We start from the raw sequence: 27,389 nt of genomic DNA, 5'->3' as shown, positions 1-27,389 counted from the left end.
CTAAGAAAATTTAAAAATATTTATGTTATTACTTCATTCTAAAATAACAATGAACTCACGTTCATATAAAACACTTTTTGAAAAGTAACCACATTTCCCAAAAAAAGTTTTAGTAAGAGTAGTGACATTGTTTTACATTTTTGCAAATTTCTTTAATATTTGGATTAATAGAAGACAGTTGGGGGTTCTCATGTTTGAGAACAGATAGGGTTCTCATGTTTGTTTCTGCATTCAATCTGTTACCTCACACTTTTTTTAAAAAACCTCCCCGGGAAGCTAGCAGAATTTGGGTCTTTTAAGCCTGAGCTGCCTGTATTCCTGTCTTGCACCCTGCAGTAAATACTGTATTTTCCTTCACCACAATCAGGTGTCAGTAGATTGGCTTTGCTGCTCTATCAGACTCAAGCTTGATTCAGTAACAATTTTGTCACATAGGATATTCAAAAAGATGTGAAATCAAGAGTAAAGATTTCATAAAAGTGATCATTTTTACTGTTTCATCAAGGATGTCCTTAAGTGAATCTGGCCCTTATTTGACTGCAAGCATGCCAATGAAAAATACAGTGACTTCTGGTGCGTCTGAGTGGCCCTGCTCTGACTTGTGCCGAGGTGCTAACAGCAGCCACCATTGCCCTGCATTATCAACACAGTTACTCCAGGATCAACCATGAGTCTGAATGAAGTTATTCAGTATTTTGAACGTCTCAGCACCCCTTGTGTTTGCTTCTAAGCATTCACATAAAAGATCTTTGTCTAGTTGGTGTAACACTGGATGAACACAAGCAAAATGGCGAGTCTGGACACACCCGTTGATTTGCCCGTTTGTGAGACAAAAGTACCATTCTGCAGAGAAGGTATTAACTCAGCCTTCCTGTTTGCAGCTAAATCCTTGATTTCACAAGCTACTGTATCATTTGGAAGTGGCGCCGCTGTGATGTCTTCTACTGACTCTCTGGCCAGCCAGCAGTCAGCAGTGTCAGCTCGAAGGCTCACATGCCTTTCTGCCAGAGGAACTTTCTGTGATGGCGCACACTGCACACGTTGCCTACCTGCAGGGTACTCAGTGGCTTTGCCTTCCTGGGTTGAAAAGCTATAATGAACAATTTTTGGCATTTAATGAACTCATCACATCTGCATTTAAAATATTCCTTTTTCTTTAGACTCTGAATGACTTCTCTTAACATGATGCCACACTTATGAGGTAACACAAAGGTAAAATTTTAACACTGTAAAGCCAAGGAATAGGTAGCTTTTAAGTCATATTTTGTTTCAAATCTACACTTTTTTCCAGTAGATTTCAGATTCATCTTTTTCAGCATCTTTGCAATTTGATGGCACAGCTGTGAACCAAGGAAACAAGATTTCTAATCTCCTTTAAAGTTAATGATCCATGCTTAAATATAACAATAAATGGAGTGTGACTTAAATGTAACACTGAATGGAGGGTTATAAAGCCAAAAGGTTGGGGAGACAGTGGTGGGGGAGAGAAGGCTGATGTTGAATTGCAAAGATGGAAGCAGCAGCATTTGGCATCGGGAAAGGGAAACTGAGTCAGGGCAGAGAGCAGATCACTGGCAATGCACTAAAGATGCCATAAATGAACTGTGTGGACCTCCAACAGTCAAAGCAGGATTGGGCTGCGGGTCTCAAATTGGCACTGGGGAGCCTCTTCCAATGTCAGGTGAAGTGGGAAGAGGTGTGAGTTCTTGAGAAGGCCTGGTGTTTGGTGGAGGAAAGTAGCAGGAAGAAGAGAGGACTGAGTTTGGGAAGGTACCAGTGAGGCATGTTCCACTCTGTGACACAATCCTTTACCTGGTTTGCCCTTAGAGCATGGGAGGGCCTTAAAGAAGAATATGCTTATTATTATTTAAATGAATGTATAGTAGTATGCTTCCATCCCAGGTGGTGCAGTGGTAAAGAATCTACCTGCCAATGCAGGAGACACAGGAGACATGGGTTTAATCCCTGGGTCGGGAAGATCCCCTGGAAGGGGAAATGGCAACCCACTCCAGTATTCTTGCCTGGGAAATCCCATGGACAGAGGAGCCTGGTGGGCTAGAGTCCATGGGGTTGCACAGAGTCAGACACGACTGAGCAACTGAGCAGACTCACATGCACGTATAATAGTATGCTTATGGAAAAGTGGGCAATAATCTAGTTCATCGAAAGCCTGGAACAGGGACTTCCCTGGTGGCACAGTGGATAGGAATCCATCTGACAGTGCAGGGGACATGGGTTCCATCCCTGGTCCAGGAAGATTCTACAGGCCACAGAGCAGCTAACCAAACTACTGAGCCTGTGTACCCAGAGCCTGTGCTCCACAACAACAGAAGCCATCACAGTGAGAAGCCCGTGCACTGCAACGAGACAGTAGCACCAGCTCCCCTAGAGAAAAGCCCGGGCAGTAACAATGATCCAGCAAAGCCAAAAATAAATAAAATTATTTTTTTAATTGCAGATTCCATATAATCAAAGTTTAATGCATGTAATATACTAACCTCTTCAGGAATAAAAAGCAGTACTAGAAGTTGACATGGAGTAAAATATACATATTTCTTTATAAATTATTCATATATGCGACTGTTAAATTATTTTTATAACCCTAAACATATGAGTCATTGGAAAATATCAGCATTTTACTTTTACAGTTACAATGGTGAGTGATAGCTGGGCAGAAGCACTTTTGAGTGAAAAGACAAAAAGAGACAAAAGTATAAACTGCTGTGACATTTCACTCTGAAACGATGTGTCATGAACGAAGCAGATTTATCCGTCCACATAAAAACTGTCAGCACTGGCAGAGAGGCAAAACCACCATCGCCTCCCCATGGAGGCGGGGGAGAGAGGCAGAATGATCGACCACTGAGGTTGCTGGTGTCTTACAGGATTTTAGGTTGATGATACTGTTCCTATTTTGGTAAAAATAATTTCAATTAGGTAATAAGGCACTGAAATTATGAGAGCAAATAATTATGAAAATCATCTAATAACCTATGTTGTTTAACTATTAATAATAGCCAACATACAATAACTCATTTTTAATTATTTCACTTTTAGCATCTATTTTAATCTTATAATCTTTGATATAGATAGCAAGTTTTTAAACAGCCATATTTGTGTTCTTATTAATGCAGGTTGAATCTAGATTATGCATGCCCATAAGCTTTCAGAACTCAGTTGATAAAACATTACACATGAAATTTTTAAGCTGTTGACATTTTGCATCAAGGTCGCAAATGGGTTGTAACTCGATATTTACACAGCTATGTTGACTTGCCACAGTGTACATGCACACAGTTGCTGTACACACGTGGTATTAACCTGTCACTGAAAACCTGGCCGGGAGTGAAGTTTGGAACTTCCAAGTGAAGCAAAGCAGCAGGAGCCACACAGAGGCACGAGCCCTCCGCCTGCCTGCCAGCCATCCTGCCTCGCTCCTGGGCAGGACCGGAGGCCTGGGTCTCTCGCCAATGAAATCTTTGCTCTGTGCTTGGACTAAATCCAGATGCCACTTTGACAGACGCTTCATCTGCCAGGAAGCAGACTGCGTTTGATTTCACAGACGTCCCTCCCTGGAAACCCAAGATTGAGTGTTAAGGGCATGTGGATGAGGGTTAAAATCTGATTTGGTAGGAATCCAGGTTTAGTAAAACAGGAAAAAAGAATCTGTCGCTAAGCCATGGCTATGGAGCTGTTCTCGAGGAGTAAGGTGTCGAGAACAGCCAGAGCCAACCTCTGGCTCCCATTTAGGATGTCCCGGGGCATCACAGGAAGGTCCTCTGGTCTGGGGAAGGGGCTGTATTTTTTCTAGGTAGCAAAGTGGAGATTGCAGGCAAGAAGCGCTGATGAGGTTGATAAGGTGATGGGAGGCTGAGAGCTACTTTGTTCTGTACCCTGAAAGGAGTCATGAGACTATTCGCTGTATGGGTACTTAATTGGTATGAGCTCTCAGGAAGAAAACAATTGTTAAAATAACCCATCTCAGGGAGGTAGAATTTTTCTCCCTGCACACTGTACTGCTTTTGCCCCTCTGCCAACTTAACAGAATACAAACTGTGCTTGGGTTTTCAACTTCCATTACCACAGCTTGTGTGTGTGTGTGTTTTCTTTAAATATTTATTTCTTCGGGTCTCCGTTGTGTCTTGAGGGATCTTTCTTTGTGACTAGCTCCCTGGCATGTGGGATCTTAGCTCCCCGACCAGGGATCAAACTCACGTCCCCTGCACTGCGGGATGGATTCTTAACCAGCAGACCGCCAGGGAAGTCCCAGCCTGTGCTCCTAAAATTCCCTGTTATACTCACACGTGGAATCTAAAAATACAACAAACTGGTGAATATTACCAAATGAAGAAGCAGACTCACAGGTCTAGAGAAGAAACTAGTGGTCACCAGTGGGAGGCAGGAAGGGGAGGGGCAATAAAGCTGTGGGAGAGTGGACAGTACTAACTGCTGGGGAAAAGGTAAGCTCAAGGATATATTGTACAACACAGGGAATATAGCCAATATTTGGCAATAACTATAAGTGGAAAGTAACCTTTAACAATCTGTATAAAACATTTTAATAAAAATAAAGATCAAATACCCTCCCTGCAAAAAAAATCCCTGTTATAAAAGTGATGACACTCCAGATTCCTTGCGGGGAGCAGCATCTCTCTAAGAAATGTTTACAGGTTTATTTGACAACATAAAGTCCTGGGAAGTTGAACTCTGCACCCAGTCTATGAGCAGAATGTCTAGGCTTCTCTCCAGCCACGTCCTGGGGGGCCAGGTCAGAGGCTGTCCACATGAGGGACACATGCCTGGCATCCCTGGTGCACAGGGTGGGGGCCCTGAATACCAACTTCAAGGAGCAGAGTCGGGGAGGCAGCTGCCCTCACGGGAGCACTCCCCCCCACTCCGTGACCCCTGTCCCCTCACGGCTCCCTGTGGGCACACTCAGCCACCTACTCATGGGTAGACTCAGATGACACAACACCAGGAAAAACTCCAGAAGCCCACTTCCCCCTTTCCAACGCCTAGATAAAATACATCTGAAATAAAAAACCTGCCAATAATCATTTATTGTTTCCATACAGCAGAAGCCTCTTTTCTAATGGGGCGGCAGGACATGGGGGCCTCATGTCCTGCAGCCCCCCACCCCCTAGTGGGGCCGGGGTCACGACCTGACCCTCCCTGACCTGTAGCCGAGACTGTGGTTCAGGCAAAGGCCTGGCAGAGGCAGGCATGGTGCTGTGTGTGTGTGCAAATACTCTATGACTCCTTGAATCAGCAAAGCCTTAGCGCTTAAGGGAAGGTAGCGGAAGAGGTCTGACACAGAAGGAAAACACAGCCGTGCCTCCAACTCCCCGGCGGCGGGAATGTGTGCGTCTAGAGCTGACTGCTTCGCTGGCTTCCCTGCTGCTGCCTCCTCTTGCGGAGGTGCCGCTGGAGCTGCAGCTTGTTGGTGAAGTACATCCGTCTCCATCCCATGTCCTGGGCCAAGGCTCGCATGTCGGGGGTGATGTGGTCACAGGAGCTCCGGACGATCTGCTCCCACAGTTCATCGGACATGCACAACTGTGGGTGGAAAAAGTCAGAGGGTGGTGATGTCACACGCGGGTTAAGGGAAAATCATTCACTCACTCACTCAACATCACTGCCCAACTCCTGCCGCCCGTGAGACCTGGGAGGAAACACCGCGGATGCACGGAGAGATGCCAGCCATGGTTGCAGTTCCTGAAATTTCCTCTGTGGGGAGAGAGGCAAGCACCCAAATATCTAAAGGACTGAGCAATACTCAATTAAGGGAGTAAACCCAGTCCTGATCTCATTTGAGATGTGAAATGCCAGCTAGTTATAAATAGTGCCCATACACCATAACATAGTTTATTCAGATAACCTGCTAGGGTGAATTTCCGATTAGCCACATAGCAGAGGCTGACAATGTGTGGTTGACCCATCTTCACCCAGGGCTGCAGAAGCATTGCTAACTGCTGCTCAGGTGCCTTCACGTTAAACCCTGGCTTAAGTGACCTCTGGCTTCCCAGGTGGCTCAGCGGTCAAGAATCCGCCAGCCACGCAGGAGACGTGGGCTCAATCCCTGGGTCGGGAAGATCCCCTGGAGTACGAAATGGCAACCCACTCCAGTATTCTTGCCTGGGAAATCCCAAGGGTGGAGAAGCCTGGAAGGTTACAGTCCATAGGTCACAAAAGAGGTGCACATGACTTAGTGACTAAATAATAACAGGTAAGTCACACCTCTCCCCCGAGGTTGCTCAGCAGACACCTGAGCTCACTGCGGGCTGCTCAGTAGTGAACCACATCAAAACAGACAAGCAGCCCTTGGAGACTGCCCACAGGCACACCTAAAATGTACACACTCCTGGGCCCAGGGTCCTGTCCACAAGTTTCTCTCCGAGTCCTTTGCATGCTTGACATCACACCGTGCAGCACAGTGGCCTACAAGATTCAGTCTGCTCCCCGAGCCTGTAGGCACAGGGCAGAGAGAGCTGTTCTCTGGAATACCGCCCGGGATGTCCTGCTGTCTGGTCCTTTACCTGAGGGCCAGGAGGTTAAGGACAGATAAGACCCTTCCGGCCTAGGATCTTCACAAGATCATTTTGCCCTCCCTCAAGCTCAAAGCTGCCACAGTTCAGCTTCCATTAACCAAAGATTTCCCACCGGGACTTTTCCAATTGCTACCATCATTTATGACAACGCTGTTCATCGGTCTCCTGCTACTAAACATTCTTACCGTGGAGATTTCCTGACCCCTTGCTGCCATGCCCCCAAATCCTCCTTAAAGCTTCCGTTACATTTATTATCTCTGACCTTAGCGATGGCCATGGTTTGTTTTTTGGTGCGAGTACACAAGACCAGGAGCATAGAAAGGTGCTTGGATTTTTGACGTTGCACAGTGATAACTCCGGCAACTCAAAATGTGCTCGAAGAAGGGTCCCATGTGGGTCCCAGGACACTTCCTGGCTCCACTCTGCCTGTGCCAACTGGGCACTCAGGGGAGTTCGTCGCCAACCTGATTCCCCCCTTCATGGGTTCCATCCAGTGGTCATCACATGTGAAAATCCAGCAGTGGAAAGAATAGCGGGATTAGCCCCCAACTAAAATAAATAAATTTATTTAATAAAAAAAAAAAAAAAGAATCTGTTTTCCAGTGCTGGGGACTTGGGTTTGATATCTGGTTGGGGATCTAAGATCCCACATGCCAAGGGGCAACTGAGCCCGTGCACCATGACTACTGACCCTGTAAGTGCTCCTCAGTCTGACCTCTAGGCTCTTCTCCACACATACCCTTCTTCTCACATTAAACATCCAAACAACAGTGGCAGCACAACATACTCCACCTAGTCCTCCCAAGGGTGAAAATGTGTCTATTCTTTGCCTTCACCGCCACTCCACCCCTGCCAGATCCCAACAGTCACTGCAGACCTCTGGATGAGGCTTGTTCCTTCCAGTTAATCTCAGTCCATCTTTGTATCCTAGAATTATAAAGTCAATGGGTACTGACTTGCCCTACTTAAAATACTAGGCAAAAGGGAAAGGGGAAATATTGGTTTGTGTACAAATGCGCATATCACTGAGTGAGGAAGAAAATACAGGGAGCTACTACAGTCCTGGATTCTCAAACTGGTCACCAGCAGGAGCTGTGTTTGTGATTTTCTCATTCTACTACCTGTTCCATCTTCCTTTTGTCCTCAGCCAGCACCTGAACTGGTCAACATTCTATACCTACCGATGTGATCAAAACCTTCTCCAATTCCTGCCATATGTGAGCACTTCTTGATTTTATAGGTAGAAGATATTTTAGTTTTCTTAATTAGGTTCTGCCATTGAATGTGCCAGTATTAGAAGGCATTTGCCAGAGGAAATCCCTGGTGGTCCAGTGGTTAGGACTCTGTACTTTCACTGCAGGGGCCGCGGGTTCGATCACTGGTAGAGGAACTAAGATCCTCGAAAACCATGCGGTGCAGCCCAATTTAAAGAAAAAGAGAGAAATAAAAAAACTCAGCTCACTTGCATAGATGGTCTGAGTCCTAGAAATACTTCTCTGTAATTCTCTTGTGAACCAGCAAGTCTATTTTTCTCTGGTAAATAGGATTAATCACCTGAGTCAATATAGTCATGCTCATTTGGGTAGTTTTTTCTTCTCTTTTTTTTTTTTTTGCCTGTTTGTCCAGTGGCATTAGGAGCCCCAGATAGACTGGGAACACTTTTAATTTCTAGTTTGGTGGAATCATTCTTGTTCTTTATGTGAATGTATTGATTCTTTGACCATCAACATTTCTAGCCTAGTAGCAGCTAAAGCTGTGAAGAAGAAAGCAACATTTTTTTTCACATTGGTGATTAGGCATGACTCCAAGAGAGGGTTCTGCCACGTCCATCCTTCGGTTGTAGCTACAGAAGAAAGAGGACCACATTCCACTCAGTGACTGGGAGCATGCATTACATCCTGTCAGACTGCACTCCAGCCTTCCAAGATGTTGTCTGTTAGCTGATGAGATGAGGGAGTAAGCGCCTCCAAAACGCCATTCCCTCATTCCCTGAAAACAACTATTTCTAGATAGTGGAGTATATGCTAAGAGTGGGAGATTTTGTATTCATCATCTCTGTATTTATGTCTATTTGTTTAATAAGTGAATTTATTTATTTCAGAAAAAGATAATCTGAAGCAATCTTGTGTGGGCTACTATGATGGAAAAATAAAGCATTCGGTCAATTTATACACGATGTTGCTGAAGGAGCATGGTGTGCCAGGAAAGCAGACCCAGACCCAGAATAGGAACCTCACCCAGGGAAGACATATCGCTGCTTCCTCCATGGTGGACAGGGTCCCATGTAACTGACCTGGCGGTGGTGGTGTTTCATCATCGTGTCCAACTCTACGCGACCCTGTGGATTACAGCCCCCTATCCTCCTCTGTCCATGGGATTTCCCAGGCAAGAATACTGGAGTGGGTTGTCATTTCCTTCTCCAGGGGATATTCCCGACCCAGGGATTGAACCCGCATTCCTTGCTTCTCTTGCATTGGCAGGCAGATTCTTTACCACTGGCACCACCTAGAAGCCTGTGTTACCAACTGAGCACTTTGTTAATGACTGGACCCTCCCAGAGTACCTTCCCGGGGGCTCAGCACTGCCCCTCCTGTGCCAGTGGACAGATTAATCTTGAAAAGAGGAGACTCATGTGGTTGAGTCCATGTACAATTTCCATCCTTGCCACCTGGGCACTTGGTTTATGAACTCAGTGGGAGAAAGGAGCTAACTGACATCCATAGACCAGACCACCTCATCCATCTCATTCCTGAAGATGTCCTCATCACTGAGTGCTCTTTGGTGAACAGTCACACGGGACACAAATATCCTGATTCTTTGGATTATTCTGAAAAGTCGATCCAAAAACCTCTTCCCCAAATTCCACATTAATCTCTAAATCTTGTTCAAGACCATCTAGGCAAAACATCAGGCTTTGCCCCACAGGAATCCAAGAGCTGTTTCTCAGCAGCAGAACGTTATCTGCAAAAGCATCCATGCCTTTACTCTAAAAACCTCAGAGATATGAGCCGTAATTTTCCTGATGACGCAAGGATCAAGATAGACCATAGCCACACAGGCCACAGACACTCTAAGCACCAATCTGCTGGATCGTAAGGAGCAAGTGATTCATCTGCTTACCCTGCATTCTGGACCAGCTGTTGGGCCCTACTTAAAACTGGCAGCTTTATGGGCTACTTGGTAGATGAATCAGAGAAGCAAACTCAAATGTGTTATATGTTACCTTGAAAACTAAAAGATCCACAAAGAGCTGTGTTGCTTTCTTAGGATGCGTCAATTCAATCATTTCCGACTCTTTATGACCCCATGGATGGTAGCCCACCAGGCTCCTCTGTCCATGGAATTCTCCAGGCAAGAATCAACTGGAGTGGGTTGCCATTCCTTTCTCCAGGGGATCTTCCCAACCCAGGGATAGAACCCAGGTCTCCTTCACTGCAGGCAGATTCTTTACCATCTGAGCCACAGGGAAAGCCTTTCTGAATAGCAAGTTACAATAAGGCAATGGATTCTAGATAACACATGGAGACGGCAGGTCTCTCAATTTTTGAGTTCATCTCCAACTCTTTTACATACACATATCTTACACCAAGGCATCTAAGGTATCTGCTACCCTTGCTCAGCAGCATGATGTCATCAGTGTGGACTAGCATGTAAGAAGATAATGGGATCAATATTGCTGTGATGTAAGTATGACTCATAGCTGGAGAACCGACACAGCACTAAGGCAAAATGATGAAAGTGAGCTGCTATGCCCACCAGGTGAAAGCAAATCTACTGTGGCATTCTTTATGAAAAATCCAGGAAGATATAAGGAGGGTGTGTAAGAGGTAGTGGCAAGGTAGGAGGTGAGAAATGATCAGCCTGTAGATATATTTTGAAGGTGGGGCTCATGTGATTTGCTAATGAATTAAATGAGAAGCAAGAGAAAAAGGAAGAATTAAAGATGAGCTCTTTGACTTGAACAGCTATGTAAATAATGTTCAGTTAGAAGACAGTGATGCCTTTAATAACCTGAGTCCCTAAGGGACTTTGTGGAGCAGGGCTCCTGTCAGCCTCCAGTGGGTATGAATCATGAGAGAAATGAACATCTATTATTGTCTCAAGCCACTGGAGCTTTAGGGTGGTTTGTGGCCCCAAGTCACAATCTCTAACCTGGTCTATCCTACTATGGAGAGTAGGAAAAATTTTGAATTTTTCTAGTATTGGATATGTAACTGCAATTTAAGGATGACTAGAAGCTTTGACTACTTCAAAAGATAATGATGGGGGTCCTTCTTGTAGTGAAACTCATTCAGGATGGATCACCTTTGTGGAATCCCATCAATGAAATGAGAAACTGGTATAGACTCAAGCCATCTTCTGACTTTATCCGTTCTGTTGGTACAAATGCCTGGAAAATCCCATGGACAGAGAAGCCTGGCAGGCTACAGTCTTTGGGGTCACAAGAGTTGGACACAACTTAGCAACTAAACCACCAACCAGTACAAATTCCACGGTTGCAAACTTGGTTCAGCAGAAATGCTGTTGTTGTTGCTTAGTCACTCAGTCATGTTCAACTCTTTGTGACCCTGTGGACTGTAGCCCACCAGGCTCTTCTGTCCATGGGATTTTCCAGGCAAGAATACTGGAGTGGGTTACCATTTCCTTCTCCAGAGGACATTCCCCACCCAGGGAATGAACCCAGGGACCTCCTGAGGCTCCTGCATTGCAGGCAGATTCTTTACCACTGCGCCACTGGGGAAGCCCTGTCATTAGAAATGACTCAGAGGTAAATATTCTAAAGATGTATTAAAAAGGAATCTGAGCTATCACAAGTATATAGTAACATAGCAGGAAGGTCGGGGCTTCCCTGGTAGCTCAGATAGTAAAGAATCCGCCTGCAATGCAGGAGACCCAGGTTTGATCCCTGGGTTGGGAAGATCCTTTGGAGAAGGAAATGGCAACCCACTCCAGTATTCTTGTCTGGGAAACCTCATGGACAGAGGAGCCTGGTGGGCTACGGTCCATACAGTCTCAAAGGGTCGGACACAACTGAGCAACTAAGCACAACACACACAGCAGTAAGGAGAGTGAAGACTGTGGCCTGTTCTGAGGCATGAGGACCTTTTCTGCCTTACTGCTCATGGATGCTCCCATGTGACCTGAGGAAAATTCTTTCAAGGCCACGGTCTGTCATCGTGGGACCTACCTGCTGCAGCTCTTGTCCAACTGAATGAAAAAACACATTCACATACTTAACTCCATCTTATAAGAGACAGAACATTTTCCTTATGTTCTTCAGGTACCAAGGTAGACAAGGTAACCAGCACAGTTGCTTTGAGCACTGGCCCTGACACTTAATAATTAAGTCCTCCTGGACATTCTACTTATTGCTCCAAGCCTGTCTCCACATCCAATCTTGCATTTGGTCATCTAAGGAGCAGAATAAAGTGATGTAAGCACACCGGCCACCAAGTAAGGCTGCCTGGGCACAGCACCTGACTCCACTGCTCATTACTTGTCTGCTTTATCTGCGTCTCTATTTCCTCCTTGATAATCAAGACTGGGTGGTCTCTACCCATCCATCCCACAGCTCTGTCTGAGGATTTCACTGGATTATATACATCCAATGCTTAGCACATAGTAGGTATTCAATAAGTGGTACTAATTGTGACTACATGGAAATGATGTTAAACTTTCAGTGCTGTGAAAGTTACTAGGGGTAACACAGGTAAAGCACATGGAAAGATGCAATTGATGGGCAGGAAAGGGAGACAGATGCTACCTCACGCATTTCTGAGAAGACACTGGAAAGAAAGGTCCCATGGGCACCTAGCTACTGGGGGGCCAGGCCAGTCACCATGGTGGGGAGTCTGGGGAGGTCTCCCAGCTCCAGGATTGAGAGCTCCCCCACAGTGTGACAGCTGTCTGAAAGTGCAGTGACCGTGTGCCTGACTGATGTCCCTCACCATGGACCCACCTGGTGTGTGGACCCACCTGGGCACACCAGCTGCCACTACCCACTCCATCCATAACTTCAGGAGGCCAAGCAGTCCACTTTCACCACCCCTGGCCTGGCCTTGGTGGGGTCCTGCTTTGCTCCCATGCATCCTGCTTTCTTTCTGGAGAAGGGGAAAAGCATGTAAGCATTATCTCTGTTCATGATACTATTACACTCACTTTGGAGCAGAAAGCAGGCTATAGTCTTTACTTTCATACTTCATGCTGGTCTCAACGTATTCCAATAAAGGAAAAGAGCGAATTACAAACAGAAATGAATAGAATAATAGGGCATCATCATTTAAGACCCTTTCTGCATAAATATTAAAGGCAAAAACTATTATATTCACATCATGAATGTTACTGTTAAACAGCAATACTGAATCTTACAATACTGACAACCCTCCAGACATTTTGATGTTAGGCAGGTCATTCATTGTTTTATCCCACCTTCAACAGTCCTTCAAGGTCGAGTTTCTCTACTCGGATTACAACATATTCTAAATATAAACAGTAAAGGAAGACTCTTAGAAGATTTCTTACTATTAAAAAAAAAAAAGATCTAAACCTTTTAAAAACATGAACTCTAGATGATTATTTCTTTCCCAGCACAATATATTTCAGGGTGTCAGTGTATCTTGTATAACAGAAATTATGGGAGAAAAATGATGAGGTTTGGGGGGAAAGCAAGGAATTCTTAGAGCTGAAATTTCCACCAGTGTAACTTCATTTATGGCTCATTATATTTCATAAGGAAAATATTTAGTTTTGGTTTGCATTATAAGTTGGTCCACAAAATACCCCCAGCCAGGACTCCCAAACCCTGGGGTTCTTTTCCTTGATACATGTCAGGGTGCAGAAGACAAAACACCCACCTTGACTGTGACTCCAGCCACTTGGATCCAAAACACAGCTGATCGTGGATTTAGCTCCCCCTGGTGGTGGTGCATGAACGCAACACACTAAACTGCACGAGTGGGAAGGGATCCTTCGGTTCAGTCCAGCTCAGTTCAGTCGCTCAGTCGTGTCCGATTATTTGTGACCCCATGGCCTTCAGCACGCTAGGCCTCCCTGTCCATCACCAGCTCCCGGAGTCCACTCAAACTCGTGTCCATTGAGTCGGTGATGCCATCCAACCATCTCATCCTCTGTCGTGCCCTTCTCCTCCCGCCTTCAATCTTTGCCAGCATCAGGGTCTTTTCAAATGAGTCGGTTCTTCGCGTGAGGGATCCTAGGACTTATCTATTAATAGCTAAAATTTTCCTTTTACAATGTGAAAGTTAAGGCTGAGAGAGGATAAGGGTGTGACTGCCCAGGGTTCATGGTGGGGAGTCACTGAGTGAAGAACAGAACCCAGCTCTCTGGCCGCAAGCTGATTTAAACTCCCACACTCTCTGTACACAGTGGAGATGTCAAAACAACCCCGTCACCCCCATCCCAGGCTTCCAGCCTTTCAGAGCCTCGGGAGATATTTTATCTGTAGAGTTTTAATAGCAAGTGGTCAGATTCTTGTCCCGGATGCTTAGAATCGGGTTGTAAATAAATGCACTTGCTGGGTCCACCAAGAACTACCCAATCTGACGCTCGGAGCCTGGCCTGGCTGTATCCACTGGCTCCCCAGGTGGCTTACCTACTTGGCCAGGCCTGGGACTCACAGTCATAGAGAATTTGGGACCATGAGGAAAAATCTGCTCTCCGTAGACCAAAATGTGACAGAGGAGGGACTTTCTTCATCAGTGGGTTTCACAGGGGCCTCTTCCTGAGCTCTGGACAAGACAAATATGTCCATTTGCTGGTCACGAGTGTGCCCACTCCCTCCCATCTGGACCTCAGCAGCCCCCAGGAAGGTCCCATGTGGCAGCCTCACCTCCGTGAGCCCACCACAACCCCGGGGCTGGCCCTCGGTGTGACGTTCTGGTGTCCTGTGACACAGGATCCACCTTTCAAGGGTGTGCTCATTTGAGCCAAGTTCCAATAAAGAGGAGGGGCTTCCCTGGTGGCTCAGATGGTTAAGAATCCACCTGCCAATGCAGGAGTTGCAGGCTCAATTCCTGGGTCAGGAAGATCCCCTGGAGGAGGAAATGGCAAGCCACTCCAGTATTCTTACCTGGAGAATCCCATGGACAGAGGAGCCTGGCGGGCTACAGTCCACGGGGTTGCGAAGAGTTGGACACGACTGAAGCGACTTAGCACACAGCACACAGAGTGACCAAACAGCAGCAATAAAGGGGATGCCTCTATGTTGGTTTACCCAGAGAAATACAACCTTCCAGCCCACCAGACCTTTAGATGCTCATCCCTGGAGGCTCCAAGGCTTGGTCAACGTGAAATCAGAGCAAGGCCAGGCAGCCAGATAGCCCTGATCACTGGTGGCATTAAGTGTGATAAGTGGAAACTTACAGACTTGGCTGTGGGCTAGCACCATGGGCTCTCCCAGGCTCGGACCCCCGCCCACCCAGAGTCCCCATACCCTCCGTGTCTCTCATGTGCCTTTATGCTTCCAAGGCAAACTCAATTTTGCAGAGTCTGGTCTGGCCATAGTCTGGGGAGTTATTTTTAAATAGCAGAGGGAAAATGACCTAAATGTCTATCATTAGGGATCTAGTTTTAAAAATTCCAACTTGTCCATATAACAATAACTTAAAGCACTTTCCTAAATTGAAGATGTATATGTACAGACATGAAAGAGTATCTAAAATATGTTTTAGATAAAAACACTGCCAGAGAACAATATATAAAGTGCTACCATATGCTTTTTAAAAGAGTGTGTGTATATATATATATATATGTATATACGCTCACACATCACACACACACACACAGTTACATGTGCATAGACTCTCCCTGTAAGGACATACAAGACACTGGTAATGTGATTGTTGCTGGAGATAAGAATTAGAGGAATGAGGATCAAGAATGGGAGGAAGAATTACTTTTTACTACACATTAAAAGACATATAATTTTTTTTTCAATTGGCAACCTGGTTATTGTAATGCAAATCAATTTTCTTTTTCAAAAATAAAACAAAATTGACATAACACAAAACCCAATCAAGGGAGGGGGCATTCAGGAGTTAAGAGTGGTGTGTCAGAAGGCAGGACATTCCTCCTAAAGAAAGTGTTAGTCGCTCAGTCATGGACTCTTTGTGACTCATATGGACTATAGCCCACCAGGCTCCTCTGTCCATGGGATTCTCCAGGCAAGAATACTGGAGTGGGTTGACATTCCCTTCTCCAGGGGATCTTCCCGACCCAGGATCGAACCAGGTCTCCTGCTTTGCAGACAGATTCTTTACCGTCTGAGCTGAAGGGAACAACATAAGAAAGGCCTAGGGGCACAGAGAGCTGAGCACACAGGACTGCGCACACAGTCTACCTTGCTGTGGTTGTGGGCGGGAACCGGGGCTGGGACACAGTGGCCTGAAGTGCCAGCCAAGACTTTGGATCTCATTCTGAAAATGACGGGACATCACTAAGGGTCACTGAGCAGGGCAGTGACATGACCAGCGTGTATTTGAGAAAGCCACCTTCAGCCCACACGAAAGGTTTAGCCAGTGAATCAGCGAGTAAGCCACCAGGAAGAGACCTGCCAGAGAATCCTGGAAGCAGAGATGGGTCAGGGGGTGGGAGGCCTCATCCTTTGGATGTGACAACCAAGGGGTTACTGTGAATGAGGCCAGAGATATTAGGAGGCGTGGACAGAAGGGAGATGAGAGAGGACAGGTAGGCAGATGGAAGACCAGGGATTCCCAGAATTCTGGATGTTATAAGACCAGTGAAATTTTTAGAAATCAAACAAAACAACAATTAAGAACCAAAAGAAGATTGCTCACTTTGTAATTCGCCAAGTAAGGGTAATTTGCTAAAATTATCATGTTTTTAATACCACTGTTTTATAAAAGAAGGAATATTTTAAATCTCCCCGCAATAGGAAGGGCTGACCTCTGTTAAAGAGCGGTCATTTACATGAAACAAATTTATATTGTTATCACCCGTGTGTGTGTGTGTGTGTGTGTGTGTGTGTGTGTGTGTGTGTGCAGTCACTCAGTCATGTCTAACTCTTTTCGACCCTATGGACTGTAGCCCCTCCAGACTCCCCTGTTCATGGTATTTCCCAGACAAGAATACTGCAGTGGGTTGTCATTTCTTCCTCCAGGGGATCTTCCCGATCCAGGGATCAAATTCACATCCCTTGCATCTTCTGCATTAGAGGGGGGATTCTTTACACTGTGTCACCTGGACACACCCTTGCTTGATGTTCCCATTTTCTCAAAGATTCTAAAATCTCAGTCAAATGAATGATGCTGGTTTGCTGAGTGAACTGACATGCAAACCCTTTTTTTTCCCAAACAGGGAAGGAAAGAGATTGAATAAGAATAGAGCCAAGAGGACTTCCCATGTGGTCTAGTGTTTGGTGACTGAGAATCTGCACTTCCACTTTGCATGTGCTAAGTTTGCTTCAGTCGCGTCGGACTCTTGGTGACCCTAAGGACTGTAGCCCACCAGGCTTCTCTGTCCGTGTGATTCTCCAGGCAAGAATACTGGAGTGGGTTGCCATTTCCTACCCCAGGGGATCTTACCAACCCAGGGATCAAGGCATAAATTCAATCCATGGTTGGGGAACTTCCATATACTGTGCAGTGTTGGAGGCCAAACATTTTTTTAATAAGAATATAGTCAAGAGTTTTTGTTTTTTATGTAGGATGAGACTGATTTGAGAAAAATCAGTATACTGAGAGGAAAAAACAATTGAAAGATTTAGAAATAAGAACTAAATGTAACGTAGTATCCCACATTGGATTGTGAAACACTGAAAGGACGTTGGTGGAAAAAGTGATGAAATACAAATCAAGTTTGTGGTTTCGTTAATAGTATTGTAGCAACATTAACTGCTGAGTTTTGATAAATGTCCCAGGTTAGGGGAAGCTGGGTGAAGGGCATATGCAAACCTTTTGCATTATCTTTACGACACTTTTATAAATCTAAAATTTTTATAAATAAAAAGCAAAAATACATGTAACAACAAGTACACAGAGGAAAAAGGGCTTCCCTGGTGGCTCAGTAGTCAAGAATCTGCCTGCTGATGCAGGAGACAGGGGTTCCATCTCTGATATGGGAAGATCCTACAAGCTGCAGAGCAACTCAGCCCATGGGCCACAGCTATTGAGCCTGGGCCCTAGAGTCTGGGAGCCACAACTACTGAGCCCACACTGTGCAACTACTGAAGCCCGTGCACCCTAGAGCCCTCACTTCACAATAAGAGAAGCCCTCCCAGCTCAACTAGAGAGCAGCCCCCGCTCACTGCAGCTAGAGGGAAAAGTCCGAGTACAGCAACGAAGACCCAGCACAGTCAAAAGAAATAAATAAGAAAAAATTTTTTAAAAAAGAAAAAGCAGATAAGTGACAACCTGAAATCCCTCTGGCTAGACTTTGGCACCAGGTGGCAGGTGGCACTGACCTGGAACAGGAAGGAGACCTCCCTCCCCAGGACCACAGGAAAGGGTGGGACAGGGACATGAATAATTTGCCAGTAAATTTGCCCCCAATTCAGGATGACGAGCTCCTCAGGGTCAGGGACTGACGGATCCATGTGGCTATCCGCAATGTATAGAAGGGTTTTTCCTGTGTCGTCGGTGCTCAGTAAATGTTCATTGATAATAAATCAATTCCACGACTAAAAAAAAAATGCCCCCAAAAGTTTGAAATAGAAGACTTCTTAATAAAATAATGTAATAGCTGATGGGACAAAACAAAAATGAAAGTAGTTTATAAATGAAGGGGAAAATAGGCAAATGACCACAATATTCAGATTGATGACAGAAATGAAAGGTTAATATTACACAGAAAGAAAAAAAGCAGCAGCCCTGGATCATGTTCCATCTTGGAATAATTCTGCTCCTCAAGGGTTCTGAGGGCTGAAATCAGCAACCTAGAAAAGCCTTACTTTAGAGCTCTGGGTAAATTATGGAGGCTATTATCAAGACTGCGCTAAAATAATGTCAGGACATTGAGAGGGAGAGGACTAGCAAGTGGAAATGAGCAAAACCCGGAGGAAAGACAGCTGCTCCCAGTAAGGAATCGATTCCATGAGCCACTGCAGCTGCTGTTATTTTCTATCAAATCCTTCCACTGCCTCTCAGGACGGACCCAGGCCCTAGCAGAAGCTTTTCATATATTCCCACTCCTATATTTTATTCTCTTAAAACTCTCCTTCAGTGGTGATCATCTTGTGATATATAGAAATAGCAAGTCACCACGCTATGCACCTGGAGCTAACAGTGTTGTATGTCAATTACATATCAATTAAAAAACAAAAAACCAAACAGCAAACAAACAAGAATCCTCCTTCCTTTAAAATATGAATAATCAGCTTCCTAGCAGCAACAAGTACAAAAATCTTAACTTTAATACCTTTTTTTAAGTGGAGAAAAAATATACAGTATGATAATTATTCATAATACTTGTTTCTGGTCCTCCATTTTATGGTGGGGGGAATCAAGTATATATGTTTTTGTACTAAAAAGGGGTATATTAAGTAATACAGACTGTATAACTTAAAATTAATATATAAAAATGAAGAAATTTTATTGCATAACTATGGAAAAATTGTTGATTTTTTAGATAATAAGATTATGATTTGAATCACCTTGGGAGATATTGCACACTCTCTTGTGAATGGACATTGCCCTGGTATGTTACAGCTAAATACTGAGTTAAGGTTCTTCAGTTGCAAACAACAGACTCCAACGCTGATTAACTTAAGCCCATGATGATGATGATGATGAAAGTTGCTCAGTTGTGTCGAACTCTTTGCAACCCCATGGACTATAATGGAATTCTCCAGGCCAGAATACTGGAGCGGGTAGCCTTTCCCTTCTCCATGGGATCTTCCTAACCCAGGGATCGAACCCAGGTCTCCCACATTGCAGGCAGATTCTTTACCAGCTGAGCCACAAGGGAAGCCCAAGAGTACTGGAGTGGGTAGCCTATCCCTTCTCCAGAGGATCTTCCCGACCCAGGAATCGAACTGGGGTCTGCTGCATCGCAAACGGATTCTTTACCAACTGAGCTATGAGGGAAGTCCAACTTAAGCCCCAAAGCACAGTAAATCGTTTCAGTCACGTCTGACTCTTTGCGGCCCCATGTACTGTTGTCTGTCACGCTCCTGTGTCCATGGGATTCTCCAGGCAAGAATACTGGAGGTGGGTTTCCATGTCCTCCTCCAGGGGATCTTCCCAACCCAGGAACTGAACCTACGTCTCCTACGGCTCCTGCACTGCAGGCAGATTCTTTACCACTGAGCCACCAGGGAAGCTCCATAATGGAAGGATAGTATGTCTGTGTTTAGTACATAGCAGCACCGTAGAATGAATGGCTGAAAGGGCAGGAACCAGGATCAAGGGAGAGGAACTAATAATAGTTGCATCAAGGTCCTAATGTTGGTTGAAATCACCACTGTGTTTTCCATTCCTGTGTCCTTCTGCTGAGGATCCAGAGTTAGTAAGAGAGCTTCGATGAGCTTGGGGCATTGGGCAAAAAACTGGGCACTACAATGAACAGTGCCTGAGAATCACCCATCGTGGGAGGACAGGTAATTCAGAAAAGGGCTCTTACTGGAAGAAATGGAAGTGGATGGGGAGTAACGACTACTTGCCTTCTTCTCTTATGCCACCATGCCTCTGCCCAGTTCCTGCCTGGACTTGGAATGCCCCTCTGACCGGGAATGTCCCTAGCTGGCCAGACCACACGACAAACTCCTATTTTCCCCTCAAAACCCAGATAAAGTAACCCATTTCTGTGAAACCAAGCAGAGGAAATCACTTTGTATTCTTTGTGCCTTTTCACACTTCCCTTGTTGAACTGCTAACACTACATTGTAATGATTTGCACTTGTATGGCTCTCTATTAGATTGTAAGTTTCTCAAGTGCAAGAATAATGTCTTTTCAACTCTGTCGCTTTTGTGCCTAGGACAGTATCTGTCATAAATAAGAATTCAACAAATGCTAAATGCTTGCTGAAATAAATGTAAATAACAAACCACTTCTATATTTAACAATAAGAAAACCTGAAACAAAATTAAACAATTTTGAGGAAGCACAAGGACAATTCTACAGAGACACAAAATAATTTGTTACCTTTGCAAATCTGCGTGATGTTTGAGAAAGCCTGGCAATGTCTTCAAGATCCAGATAAGAAATGATATTCAGCAGCAAACTGTCTGAGAGCCGTTCAAGGAAGTCAAATTTACCTTCACATAAATTGAAGACATAGTCTAATATTCTTGAACCAAATATTAAGGCAATTTGAACTGAAATTCAAAAAAAGCCAACAAAACAACATGGTTATCATATGCAGTCACATAAAAACTATGATCATAAGACAAGCTTTGGGGCATTTTGCCCCGAGAGTGACGTTAGATTTGCTGAGTCATTCCTACTTTCACCAAGCTGTCTCTGGGACCAGTGGTATGTATTTACGAGGTATTTGTTTTCAACAGCTGCCTTTGACCTGAGATCAAAATCTTTTAGGTATACTCAGTGTTGAACACAGTGATGGACTGAACCAAATTCCCGTCCAGACAACTGACTTTAACTAGTCTTCATGTCATCCCCATCTTCATCCTTCCAATCGCCAAGACTAGGCAGAATGCTGGTTCACGTCATTTTTTTCTACCCCTCTGCCCCCAGATTGGTGTGAAACACTTTAATAGCCCTTAATTTTGATCGATTTTTGTTCTCTTCTTGCTATACATTGTTTCTCTACCAAACTTCCTTCTTCACCTTCTTTTATTCCTGTGAAATTGTGAATTATGAGTTGTTAAATCCAGGGGGTGATTTTTTTTTTTCTTCCTTTTGCTTATCTGTATTTTGCAATCTTTTTTTTATCATAAACTCTGTATTACCAATGTAATTATTTTCATAATCTAGAATGAATGGATGAGAGGAAGAAAGAAGGGAAGAAGGCTACCACCCTTTTATGAGAAAGAAAAATGGGGTTACAACAGAGGATTTTATGCATGTGGATCACAGTGGTTCCAGTGCTGGGGACTTTGTTTCTTGAAGCTCATTTTTCACTTCTGCCTCCAAAAGCACCACATCTGGCCTTTCTAGACAACTTCTCTCAGACAGACAGAATGGATTCTCTATAAGGGACTAAGTGTCCAAGATTTGGGGATACTTCCTTACCAACATGGAACATTCCTTCCAGGGCAAGTGGAATGAAGCTGTCAAGAATACCGGGCTCCTTGCATAAGCAGGCAGACCGGTGATCCTAGAGGTTGATGACTCTCCAATTTCAAAATGGATGCAAGGTGAGGGCTATGTTTATGTAAAAGCTCTGATTGTGCTAACCTGGAAGAGCCAGCCATATAACATTTCTCTCCAAAACTGGTCAGTCCAGCTTTCTAGAGGCATTAAGGGTTTTAGTTGCTTCTAAATAGCAAGCGCTTCTAATTCAAAGCCCTTCTAAAGTCCAGAGTTTTTCTTGGGAGGAAAATAACCCCTCAAAAACTCATCCTCACAGGGTATTATTGTGACGAACCCCTGGCCCACCAGCAGAATAAGAAGGAAAAAGAGGCACTTAATTATTGAAAAAACAAAACCTTCAGTATAATAAATTTCTTTAAAATAATTGGAGATATTTGAACATTTTAAAATGCCAGGAAAGCATGCTCAAAGTACATGTTCAAATGTACTTTAGAAAGTCTCTACCAGGACTTCCCTGATTGTCCAGTGGTTAGGAATCCTTCCCCCAATGCACGGTCTGGGGGTTCAATCCCTGGTCAGGGAACTAAGATCCCACCCACATGCTGTGGGGCAACTAGGTCTGCAAGCCTCAACTAGAGAGAAGACTGCACACCGCAACGAAGATCCTGTGTGCCTCCATCAAGACCCAACACAGTCAAATAATAAATAAGCACTTTTTTAAGAAAGAAAGTTTCTACCAATAAGGTCTTTTAAGTTAAAGTTATAAAAGCTATAAGATACGAAATTATGAAAGTTGAAAGTTAAGATGAAGTTATAAAAGGACATATAGCCCCTAAGTATGTAATGGGGTAGTTTCAAAGTATACAGGTATGGGGGTACTTAGAAAAAAATTTTTTGCATGTTTGTGTTGTTTTTTTTTTTATAGCCAATAGGTCACCAACCTTAACTTCTTTTAAAATAAGGAAAACAAGGTTAGAACAAACCCCATTCTGAAGAGTAAAGTCCCTGCCTTCGTGTTGGATTGTGTGACAGCCAGCTTTCCAGAGAGCTCCTGGGTCTCTCCTTCTGGACTCATGCCCCTGTGTGTGCCAAGCCCACAGTGAATGAGGGCTGGCCTAGGTAATCGAGAAGAATTGCAAAAATATCCCAAGGCTGGGTCATCGAAGACATCGGGGCTTCTGTCTTGCTGTCCCGGATCACTCACTCTCAGAGAAGTCAAGGGCCATGACCTGATACTACTCCACAGCACCGTGGAGAGGTCTGTGGGGGAGGAAACTGAAAGAGCCGTGTGTGTGTGTGTGTGTGTGTGTGTGTGTGTGTGTGCCGTGTGTGTGTGTGTGTGTGTGTGTGTGTGTGTCCCCATGTAAGCCATGGTGGAACTGGATCCTCTAGCTCCAGCCAAGCCTTCTGATGACTGGGGTTCAGATAACATCATGCAAGATCCTGGAGCAGAATGGCTGAGCTATGCTGCTCCCAAATTCCTGACCCAACTCTCTGAGTTAATAAACATTTATTATTTTTTAGGGCTTCCCAGGCGGTGCAGTGGTAAAGAATTCAGTTGCCAATGCAGGAGACACAAAAGGAGAGGGTTTGATCCTTGGGTGAGGAAGATCCCCTGGAGAAGGAAATGGCAACCCACTCCTGTATTCTTGCCTGGGAAATCCCCATGGATGGAGGAGCCTGGTGGGCTACCATCCATGGGGTCATAAAGAGTCGACACAACTGAGCACACACACACACACAAACACACAAACACACACATTGTTTTAAGCTATTGGGTTTTGGGGTAATTTATTACACCATAGACAATAAGGATTTAGGTACCTGCAACTGTTGTGGAAACCTAGAATGTGGGAATGGCTTTGAAACTGGAAAGCAGCGGAAATTTGAATGAACTTGAGGAGAGTATGCTGTGAAAGTGCTGCACTCAATATGCCAGCAAATTTGGAAAACTCAGCAGTGGCCACAGGACTGGAAAAGGTCAGTTTTCATTCCAATCCCAAAGAAAGGCAATGCCAAAGAATGCTCAAACTACTGCACAATTGCACTCCTCTCACACGCTAGTAAAGTAACGCTCAAAATTCTCCAAGACAGGATTCAGCAATACGTGAACCATGAACTTCCAGATGTTCAAGCTGGTTTTAGAAAAGGCAGAGGAACCAGAGATCAAATTGTCAACATCTGATGGATCATCGAAAAAGCAAGAGAGTTCCAGAAAAGCATCTATTTCTGCTTTATTGACTATGCCAAAGTCTTTGACTGTGTGGATCACAATAAACTGTGGAAAATTCTGAAAGAGATGGGAATACCAAACCACCTGACATGCCTGTTGAGAAATCTGTATGCAGGTCAGGAAGCAACAGTTAGAACTGGACATGGAACAACAGACTGGTTCCAAATAGGAAAAGGAGTACATCAAGGCTGTATATTGTCACCCTGCTTATTTAACTTCTATGCAGAGTACATCATGAGAAATGCTGGGCTGGATGAAGCACAAGCTGGAATCAAGATTGCCAGGAGAAATATCAATAACCTCAGATATGCAGATGACACCACCCTTCTGGCAGAAAGTGAAGAAGAACTAAAGAGTCTCTTGATGAAAGTGAAAGAGGAGAGTGAAAAAGTTGGCTTAAAACTCAACATTCAGAAAACTAAAATCATGGCATCTGGTCCCATCACTTCATGGCAAATAGATGGGGAAACAGTGAAAACAGTGGCTGAGTTTATTTTTGGGGGCTCCAAAATCACTGCAGATGGTGATTGCTGCCATGAAATTAAAAGATGTTTGCTCCTTGGAAGAAAAGCTGTGACCAACCTAAACAGTATATTAAAAAGCAGAGACATTACTTTGCCAACAAAGGTCTGACTACTCAAAGCTATGGTTTTTCCAGTGGTCATGTATGGATATGAGAGTTGGACTATAAAGAAAGCTGAGCACCAAAGAATTTATGCTTTTGAACTGTGGTGTTGGAGAAGACTCTTGAGAGTCCCTTGGACTGCAAGGAAGATCCAACTAGTCCATCCTAAAGGAGATCAGTCATGAGTGTTCATTGGAAGGACTGATGTTGAAGCTCCAATACTTTGGCCACCTGATGTGAAGAGCTGACTCATCGGAAAAGACCCTGATGCTGGGAAAGATTGAGGGCAGGAGTAGAAGGGGATGACAGAGGATGAGATGGTTGGATGGCATCACCGACTCAACGGACGTGAATTTGGGTAAACTCCAGGAGTTGGTGATGGACAGGGAGGCCTGGCGTGCTGCAGTCCATCGGGCCACAAAGAGTCGGACATGACCGAGTGACTGAACTGAACTGAACTGAGGAGCGTGTTAGTTAAAGTCTGAAAAGCCTTCAGTAAATATTATACTATGCTCAGTCACTCAGTCGTGTCCAACTCTTTGCAACCCCATGGGCTGTAGCCTGCCAGGGTCCCCTGTTCATGGGGATTCTCCAGGCAAGAACACTGGAATGGGTTGCCACGCCCTCCTCCAGGGGATCTTTCCAACTGAGGGATCTAACCTAGGTCTCCCACATAGCAGGCAGATTCTATACTGTCTGAGCCACCAGGGAAGCCCAAATATTATACTAAGTAAATAGAAGCCTGACAGACTCTGAGGAGGCTTTACAGGATAGGTTTAAAGAAAAGTGAGGAAAATATTATTAAAAAAAAAAAAGCTGGAGAAAAGGGAGGAAAAAGCTGGAGGAAAGGGAATCCTTGCTATGTAGTAGCAGAAAGTTTTGCAAACTTCTGAATGTACATTGTTCTACAATTTTGACTTTGAAAGCACATGCATGTTTTCTATAGTCAAAACTCAAAACAGAATTTCTTAAACTTTTTTTAAAGATTCTATTCTTAACTATAAAAAATTGTAAGGTGATTGGGAAGAATTTGAGCAAGAGATATATAAGACCATAATGAAGAAAATATTAAATCTAAATAAATGGAGAGAAATACCATGCTCAATTTAGGAAAACCAAAGGATCACAGTTCTGTCAAAAACCTAGAAAGTCAATCCAAATCCAATTAGAATTTCAGCAGGGAGCTCTGCATAGATTTACCAGCTGATCTTAAAGTTCAGAGGCAGAATAAAAAGTCAAGAACCGCCCATGTAAAGAATAGAATGAGGGGCTTCCCTGGTGGCTCAGTGGTAAAAGATCTGCCTGACAGTGCAGGAGACATCAGTTTGATCCCTGGTCCAGGAAGATCCAGGAAACCCATGCACCACAACTACTAAGCTTTTGCTCTAGAGTCTTGGAGCTGCAACTACTGAGCCCACACACTGCAACTGCTGCAGACCACATGCCCTAGAGCCCATGCTCCACAACAAAAGAAGCCACTACAATGAGAAGCCCATGCACCGTAACTAGAGAGCAGCCCCTCCTCGCTGCAACTAGAGAAAGCCTGCGCAATAAAGAAGACCCAGCACAGCCAAAAATAAATAAATAATTAATTTTAAAAAGACTGGGACATCTCTGGAGGCTCAGTGGATGGGAGTCTGCCTGCCAAAGCGGGGGACACTGGTTTCATTCCTGATCCGGGAAGATTCCGTATGTCTCAGGGCAACTAAGCCCATGCCACAACTTCTGAGCCTGTGCTTTAGAGCCCTCAAGCCACAACTACTGAGCCGACATGCTCCAACTACTGAAGCCCATGCACCTAGAGCCTGTGTTCCACAACAAAAGAAGCCACCAAAATGAAAAGCCCGTGAACGGCAATGAAGAGAAGCCTCCGCTTGAGGCAACTAGAGAAAGCCCACTTGCAATGATAAAGACTCAGTACAGCCAAAAAATTAAAAATAAATACATTAATTAACTTAAAAAAAATAATAGAAGGAGGAGGAGACAGATGAATTCATCTCCACAGGTAAGAGAACTTACTATAAAATTGCAATTAGAGCAGTGTAGTTGGTGTAAGATGAGTAATCAACCAACAGAATTAAATAACCCTGGAAATGGCAGATGTACATTGGAACTTGCAACCTGTAAGGATGGGATTACAAAACAATGTGGGATAATAAGCTATCCTATAAATGGTGCTGGCCATATTGACAGGCCATACAGAAAAATAATAATATTTCATATCATCATAACCAAAAGCAAACTTGAGATAACTTAAAGACCAAGTATGAGAAACAAGTCACAAAATATTTAGAATTAAACATAGGAGTATATCCTTATGAAATCAAGGTAGGAAAAGATTTCTTAAACAAAACACAGAAGTACAAGTCATATATTAAAAGACTGACAAATTTGAACTCCATTAAAACCATAAACTTCTTTATGGGCAAAACTCATAAACAAGGTGAAAAGATAAACCAAAGAGTTGGTGAAATATCTGTAGCACATATAGCCAAACCAAAGAATTGGTATTCAAAATATACATGAGGAAGTTCCTAGAATGAATGCAAAGAAGGTAAACAACCAGACAGAAAAAATAGACAAAGGAGATGAATTAGCAGCTCTCAGAAGGAAACTGATCAATAAATATAAGAAGGGGTATTCAACATCATAACTAATCGGGGAATTTGCACACCCAGCTTGGGACAATTAACATGTATCTCTGATTACACTAAATGTTGGTGAGAATGTGGGGAAATAGCATCTCTCTCATAAAATGCCAATGGAAATATAATCTGATTTAACTTATTTGGAGAGC

The 27,389-nt window shown here is 44.2% G+C and overlaps 1 protein-coding gene across 6 annotated transcripts in view; it reads right to left on the bottom strand.

The window, feature by feature from the left end:
* Window positions 1-2,431: 2,431 nt before the first annotated feature.
* Window positions 2,432-27,389, bottom strand: part of FBXO36 (F-box protein 36) — a 92,462-nt gene continuing 67,504 nt past the window's right edge. For 2 of the 6 annotated variants that reach the window (XR_014080872.1, XM_081585473.1), the window contains 3 exons: window positions 20,664-20,836; window positions 12,525-12,649; window positions 5,042-5,556 (listed from right to left, as the gene is read on the bottom strand). Coding sequence is in view for 3 of the 6 variants with exons in the window: in XM_081585473.1 (XP_081441599.1) it covers window positions 5,277-5,556; window positions 12,525-12,649; window positions 20,664-20,836 (578 nt within the window). In the remaining 3 variants the exon portion in view is untranslated. Of the gene's footprint in view, window positions 2,910-5,041; window positions 5,557-12,524; window positions 12,650-20,663; window positions 20,837-27,389 lie in introns of those variants that run through there. The other 4 variants (XR_014080873.1, XR_014080871.1, XM_081585474.1 and 1 more) reach the window with 3 other exon arrangements.

The sequence above is a fragment of the Giraffa tippelskirchi genome, chromosome 3 (genome assembly GCF_054371585.1).
Source record: "Giraffa tippelskirchi isolate mGirTip1 chromosome 3, T2T-mGirTip1v1.2.pri, whole genome shotgun sequence".
In the NCBI taxonomy this organism is placed as follows: domain Eukaryota; kingdom Metazoa; phylum Chordata; class Mammalia; order Artiodactyla; family Giraffidae; genus Giraffa; species Giraffa tippelskirchi.
Note: the sequence above shows the minus strand (reverse complement) of the source record. Positions and strands in the feature narration are given on the sequence as shown.